Raw genomic sequence first — 7,278 nt, 5'->3', positions numbered from 1 at the left:
TACAAGGGGGCAGAAGTTGTGCTGCAGCCAAACAAAACCCTGGTTAGACCGCACCTGGAGTCCTGTGAGCAGTTCTGGGCACCGCACCTTCGGAAGGACATATTGGCCTTGGAGGGAGTGCAGCGTAGGTTTACTGGAATGATACCCGGACTTCAGGGGTTAAGTTACGAGGAGAGATTACACAAATTGGGGTTGTATTCTCTGGAGTTTCGAAGGTTAAGGGGTGACCTGATCGAAGTTTATAAGATATTAAGGGGAACAGATAGGGTGGAGAGAGAGAAACTATTTCCGCTGGTTGGGGATTTTAGGAGTAGGGGGCACAGTCTAAAAATTAGAGCCCGACCTTTCAGGAGCGAGATTAGAAAACATTTCTGCACACAAAGGGAGGTAGAAGTTTGGAACTCTCTTCCGCAAACGGCAATTGATACTAGCTCAATTGCTAAATTTAAATCTGAGATAGATAGCTTTTTGGCAACCAAAGGTATTAAGGGACATGGGCCAAAGGCAGGTATATGGAGTTAGATCACAGATCAGCCATGATCTTATCAAATGGCGGAGCAGGCACGAGGGGCTGAATGGCCTCCTCCTGTTCCTATGCTCCTGTACTCAAATCCTCTTGCAATGAAGGCCTTCCTAACTGCTTGCTGCACCTGCGTGTTTGCTTTCAGTGACTGGTGTACAAGGACACCCAGGTCCCTTTGTACATCAACGTTCCCTAATCTATCACCTCGCTAAGGCCATCCCCACACCTCCACTACTCGCCTTCAAACAGCCACCCAACCTCAAACAGACCATCGTTCGCAGCAAATTACCCAGCTTTCAGGAGAACAGCGTCCACGACACCACACAACCCTGCCACGGCAACCTCTGCAAGACATGCCAGATCATCGACACAGATACCACCATCATACGAGAGGACACCACCCACCAGGTACATGGTTCATACTCCTGTGACTCGGCCAACGTTGTCTACCTCATACGTTGCAGGAAAGGATGCCCCCAGAGCATGGTACATTGGCGAGACCATGCAGACTCTGCGACAACGGATGAACGGACACCGCGCAACAATCGCCAGACAGGAGGGTTCCCTCCCAGTCGGGGAACACTTCAGCAGTCAAGGACATTCAGCCACCGACCTTCGGGTAAGCGTACTCCAAGGCGGCCTTCGAGACACACGACAACGCAAAATCGTCGAGCAGAAATTGATAGCCAAGTTCCGCACCCATGAGGACGGCCTCAACCGGGATCTTGGGTTCATGTCACGCTACACGTTACCCCACCAGCGAACAAAAGTTAACTGTTTTTAATACGACGGGTCATTCTCTGTCTTTCTCTTCCTTTCGGATGTTTCTCTCTCTCTCTCTCTCTCTGTCTTTTGTTCTGGCCGTTTGTGTATTCGGTGGTCCTGTACGTAACACCTCTCTGTCTGAACACTTTGATTGCTTTGACAACGGGCAGTTGGAAAGATTATCTGTAATCACCAGGTATTGTTCTCCGATTATAAATGCGGTAACATTCCAAGGATTCCCACACTTCACCTGACGAAGGAGAAAGCCTCCGAAAGCTTGTGATTTTCAAATAAAACTGTTGGACTATAACCTGGCGTTGTAAGATTCCTTACATTTGTCAACCCCAGTCCATCACCGGCATCTCCACATTATCACCATTGAAATAATACTCTGCCTTTCTGTTTTTCCTTCCGAAGTGGATAACTTCACATTTATCCACGTTATACTGCATCCGCCGTGCTTTTGCCCACTCACCCAACTTGAAGCCTCTTTGCATCCTCCTCACAGCTCACGTTCCCACCTGGTTCTGCGTCGTCAGCAAACTTGGAAATATTACATTTGGTTCCCTCATCCAAATCGTCGATATAACTGATGGAGGGGGGGGGGGAGAGAGAGAGAGAGAGAGAAACGATTTCCGCTGGGGTGGGGAGTCCAGGACGAGGGCGGGCACAGGCCTGGAAATTCGAGTCAGGACTTTCAGGAGAAAAGTTTGGAGACACGCAGAGGGTGGGAGAGGTTTGGAACTCTCTCCCGTAAAAGGCAGTCGAGGCCCAATCATCGATTAAATCTGAGATTGATCGCCAAAGGGAATCGAGGGATGGTGGAGCGGGACAGGCTCGAGGGGCTGAATGGCCTCCTCCTGTTCCTGTGTATCCCATTGTCGAGCTCATCCCAAAACTCGGCCGCTCCCCTGCCCCGGATCCTAACTCGCACCGAGTCCCGTTCACCCATCACCCCAATGTGCTCGCTGGACCGACACTGGCTCCCAGTCAAGGAATGCCTCGATTTTAGAATTCGTCCATCCTCCTGTTCAAATCCCTCCGTGGCCCTCGCCCCCCCTCCGTATCTCTGTAACGTCCTCCAGCCCCCTACAATTCTCATCCTCCTCTTCAAATCCCTCCATGGCCCTCGCCCCCCCCTCCCTATCTCTGTAACCTCCTCCAGCCCCCTACAATCCTCATCCTCCTGTTCAAATCCCTCCATGGCCCTCGCCCCCTTCCTCCCTATCTCTGTAACCTCCTCCAGCCCCCTACAATTCTCATCCTCCTGTTCAAATCCCTCCATGGCCCTCGCCCCCTTCCTCCCTATCTCTGTAACCTCCTCCAGCCCCCTACAATCCTCATCCTCCTGTTCAAATCCCTCCATGGCCCTCGCCCCCTTCCTCCCTATCTCTGTAACCTCCTCCAGCCCCCTACAATTCTCATCCTCCTGTTCAAATCCCTCCATGGCCCTCGCCCGCTTCCTCCATATCTCTGTAACCTCCTCCAGCCCCCTACAATTCTCATCCTCCTGTTCAAATCCCTCCATGGCCCTCGCCCCCTTCCTCCCTATCTCTGTAACCTCCTCCCGCCCCTACAATTCTCATTCTCCTGTTCAAATCCCTCCATGGTCTCCTCGTCCCCCCTCCCTATCTCTGTAACCTCCTCCAGCCCCCTACAATTCTCATTCTCCTGTTCAAATCCCTCCATGGCCCTCGCCCCTCCCTCCCTATCTCTGTAACCTCCTCCAGCCCCCTACAATTCTCATCCTCCTGTTCAAATCCCTCCATGGCCCTCGCCCCCTTCCTCCCTATCTCTGTAACCTCCTCCAGCCCCCTACAATTCTCATCCTCCTCTTCAAATCCCTCCATGGCCCTCGCCCCCCTCCCTATCTCTGTAACCTCCTCCAGCCCCCGACAATTCTCATCCTCCTCTTCAAATCCCTCCATGGCCCTCGCCCCCCTCCCTATCTCTGTAACCTCCTCCAGCCCCCTACAATTCTCATCCTCCTGTTCAAATCCCTCCATGGCCCTCGCCCCCTTCCTCCCTATCTCTGTAACCTCCTCCAGCCCCCTACAATTCTCATCCTCCTCTTCAAATCCCTCCATGGCCCTCGCCCCCCTCCCTATCTCTGTAACCTCCTCCAGCCCCCTACAATCCTCATCCTCCTGTTCAAATCCCTATATGACCCTCGCCCCCCTCCCTATCTCTGTAACCTCCTCCAGCCCCCTACAATTCTCATCCTCCTCTTAAAATCCCTCCATGGCCCTCGCCCCTCCCTCCCTATCTCTGTAACCTCCTCCAGCCCCTTACAATTCTCACCCTCCTGTTCAAATCCCTCCATGGCCCTCGCCCCTCCCTCCCTATCTCTGTAACCTCCTCCAGCCCCCTACAATTCTCATCCTCCTCTTAAAATCCCTCCATGGCCCTCGCCCCCCACTCCCTATCTCTGTAACCTCCTCCAGCCCCCTCCGACCCTCCGAGATCTCTGCCCTCCTCCGATTCTGGCCTCTCCCCGATTCCCATCGCTCCGCCATTGGCGGGCCGTGCCTTCAGCCTCCCGGGCCCTGAGCTCTGGAATTCCCTCCCGAAACCTCTCCGCCTCCCTCCCTCTCTCCTCCTCCTTTTAAGACGCCCCTTAAAACCTCCCTCTTTGACCGAGCTTTTGGTCGCCTGTCCCTGATATCTCCTGACGTGTCTCGGGGTCCGATTTACCCTCCCGCGAAGGGGCCCCGGGGACATTTCACTACGTTACAGGCCCTGGATGGACGGGAGTGGTCGGTGATTGGCAGGTGTTACACAGATCGACACAGAGAGAGCAAGACCAAAGTCGGCGGCCGTTTTGTTTCATTTGGACAATTTTTCTCTTTAATTCATAAAATTCGTTTCGAACACAAACACCTTTTAAAACGCAGAAACATCGACACGTTCATCAAACTAAGAGCGTGAGCAATGGCGGGGGGGTGACCAGGAAGTGATGTGAAGCAGTGCAGAGCACAGGAAGATCCCAGAAGGCTGGTTTGGCCATGGGAGGCGGAAGGGGGGGGGTTGATGGGGCTGGTACCGTGACGTTGGGCCAGGGTTAAATTTAGGCCTTCCAGCCTGTTGGGGGGGGTGTGTGGGAGGGAGGGAGGGAGGGAGGGAGGGAGGGAGGGGGGACAGCTGCCAGGGCTGGACCCTCAGAGCAAGGCAGGAGTTACGTAGCCCGAATGGGCCCTCCTCCTGTTCCTGCGTAACAGGGCTCGAGAGGGGCTGAATGGCCTCCTCCTGTTCCTGCGTAACAGGCTCGAGAGCGGGCTGAATGGGCCCTCCTCCTGTTCCTGCGTAACAGGCTCGAGAGGGGCTGAATGGCCTCCTCCTGTTCCTGCGTAACAGGCTCGAGAAGGGGCTGAATGGGCCCTCCTCCTGTTCCTGCGTAACAGGGCTCGAGAGGGGCTGAATGGCCTCCTCCTGTTCCTGCGTAACAGGCTCGAGAGGGGCTGAATGGCCTCCTCCTGTTCCTGCGTAACAGGCTCGAGAAGGGGCTGAATGGGCCCTCCTCCTGTTCCTGTGTAACAGGCTCGAGGGGCTGAATGGCCTCCTCCTGTTCCTGCGTAACAGGCTCGAGAGGGGCTGAATGGCCTCATTCTGTTCCTGTGTAACAGGCTCGAGAAGGGGCTGAATGGGCCCTCCTCCTGTTCCTGCGTAACAGGCTCGAGAAGGGGCTGAATGGGCCCTCCTCCTGTTCCTGCGTAACAGGCTCGAGAGGGGCTGAATGGCCTCCTCCTGTTCCTGCGTAACAGGCTCGAGAGGGGCTGAATGGCCTCCTCCTGTTCCTGCGTAACAGGCTCGAGAGGGGCTGAATGGCCTCCTCCTGTTCCTGCGTAACAGGCTCGAGAAGGGGCTGAATGGGCCCTCCTCCTGTCCCTGTGTAACAGGCTCGAGAGGGGCTGAATGGCCTCCTCCTGTTCCTGCGTAACAGGCTCGAGAGGGGCTGAATGGCCTCCTCCTGTTCCTCGAAACGGCGGCAGGCCCCACTCCTCGTCCGACGGCGACCTCTCCCGGACTCTCGGCTCGCGTCGACCCTGCCCCCTCGCCGGCTCGTCACGCGGGCGCGCGCCGAGAGACAAGAGCAAAGTGCCTGTCACCGAGGGCGTCGCTAGGGGACGCCGGCCGCAGCGAAGGCTCCGGCCTAGCTCTCGGGTTTTCCCCGAGGGTTTTTGTTCCGGAGGCGGCCGGGATCGCGCGGCGTCTGGCGGCCCTCGCTCGCTTCTTCACCCAGAGAGCGGCGAGAACGCGGAACTCGCTCGCACGAGGGTAGCGGGGGGGGGGACGACTCTTCGGTCACGTGGGGCCCTCTAAGGTTTCGGGTCAGGGAGCGGTCTTGTTCCGACCGGGACGGGGCGGCGGGGGGTCAGGTCAGGAAGGAAGGGGAGGGGGGGGGGGGTCTCGGCTCCCCTGGATTTCTGACGGCCCGCGTCTTGCGGAAGGAGGTGCGGGTGTCCATCCTGGGGGAGACAGCGGGCGATTCGGAGGGCGAATGGTACGTTGGCCTTTATCGCAAGGGGGGTTGGAGTCCAAGAGCAAGGAAGTCTTGCTACAATTGTACAGGGGGCTTTGGTGAGACCCTCACCTGGAGCACGGCGTCCAGTTTTGGTCTCCTTATCTAAGGAAGGAGATACTCGCCTTGGAGGCGGTGCAACGAAGGTTCACCAGATCGATTCCTGGGGTAGGGAACTCCAAAGGTCCGCCACCCTCCGAGCGAAGAAACCCCTCCTCATCTCAGTCTCGGATGGCCGGCCCCCTCATCCCTTCGACTGCGACCCCTGGTTCCAGACTCTCCGGCCATGGGGTGGGAGGCAGCCTCTCAGCATCTCCCCTGTCAGATGTCGTTGTCCAGAGAGATTTGGGCGTCCTCGTCCAAGAAACCACGGAAAGTTGGCACGCAGGTACAGCAAGCCATGAGGGAGGCAAATGGTACGTTGGCCTTCATTGCAATGGGGATGGAGTCCAAGAGTAAGGAAGTCTTGCTACAATTGTACGGGGGCTTTGGTGAGACCCTCACCTGGAGCACGGCGTCCAGTTTTGGTCTCCTTATCTAAGGAAGGAGATACTCGCCTTGGAGGCGGTGCAACGAAGGTTCACCAGATCGATTCCTGGGGTAGAGAACTCCAAAGGTCCGCCACCCTCCGAGCGAAGAAACCCCTCCTCATCTCAGTCTCGGATGGCCGGCCCCCTCATCCCTTAGACTGCGACCCCTGGTTCCAGACTCTCCGGCCATGGGGTGGGAGGCAGCCTCTCAGCATCTCCCCTGTCAGATGTCGTTGTCCAGAGAGATTTGGGCGTCCTCGTCCAAGAAACCACGGAAAGTTGGCACGCAGGTACAGCAAGCCATGAGGGAGGCAAATGGTACGTTGGCCTTCATTGCAATGGGGATGGAGTCCAAGAGTAAGGAAGTCTTGCTACAATTGTACAGGGGGCTTTGGTGAGACCCTCACCTGGAGCACGGCGTCCAGTTTTGGTCTCCTTATCTAAGGAAGGAGATACTCGCCTTGGAGGCGGTGCAACGAAGGTTCACCAGATCGATTCCTGGGGTAGAGAACTCCAAAGGTCCGCCACCCTCCAAGCGAAGAAACCCCTCCTCATCTCAGTCTCGGATGGCCGGCCCCCTCATCCCTTAGACTGCGACCCCTGGTTCCAGACTCTCCGGTCATGGGGTGGGAGGCAGCCTCTCAGCATCTCCCCTGTCAGATGTCGTTGTCCAGAGAGATTTGGGCGTCCTCGTCCAAGAAACCACGGAAAGTTGGCACGCAGGTACAGCAAGCCATGAGGGAGGCAAATGGTACGTTGGCCTTCATTGCAATGGGGATGGAGTCCAAGAGCAAGGAAGTCTTGCTACAATTGTACAGGGGGCTTTGGTGAGACCCTCACCTGGAGCACTGCGTCCAGTTTTGGTCTCCTTATCTAAGGAAGGAGATACTTGCCTTGGAGGCGGTGCAACGAAGGTTCACCAGATCGATTCCTGGGGATGA

General features: G+C 56.4%; 2 protein-coding genes across 2 annotated transcripts in view; both read right to left on the bottom strand.

Annotated features, from left to right (window-relative positions):
• Positions 1-4,107: 4,107 nt before the first annotated feature.
• LOC137309321 (gamma-aminobutyric acid receptor-associated protein-like 1) overlaps positions 4,108-7,278 on the bottom strand; it is a gene marked incomplete at its 5' end in the record, with an annotated part of 12,879 nt that continues 9,708 nt past the window's right edge. The window contains one exon of the mRNA XM_067977574.1: positions 4,108-7,278. This exon is cut by the window's right edge and continues 885 nt beyond it.
• The window catches only part of LOC137309322 (uncharacterized), a 3,535-nt gene continuing 364 nt past the window's right edge, over positions 4,108-7,278 (bottom strand). The window contains exons 2-3 of the mRNA XM_067977575.1: positions 4,959-5,518; positions 4,108-4,867 (exon numbers count right to left, since the gene is read on the bottom strand). Of these exons, the coding sequence (XP_067833676.1) occupies positions 4,464-4,867; positions 4,959-5,518 (964 nt within the window). The 3' untranslated portion in view covers positions 4,108-4,463. The remainder of the gene's footprint in view (positions 4,868-4,958; positions 5,519-7,278) is intronic.

Source organism: Heptranchias perlo, unplaced genomic scaffold (assembly GCF_035084215.1).
Source record: "Heptranchias perlo isolate sHepPer1 unplaced genomic scaffold, sHepPer1.hap1 HAP1_SCAFFOLD_1615, whole genome shotgun sequence".
NCBI lineage: Eukaryota > Metazoa > Chordata > Chondrichthyes > Hexanchiformes > Hexanchidae > Heptranchias > Heptranchias perlo.
Note: the sequence above shows the minus strand (reverse complement) of the source record. Positions and strands in the feature narration are given on the sequence as shown.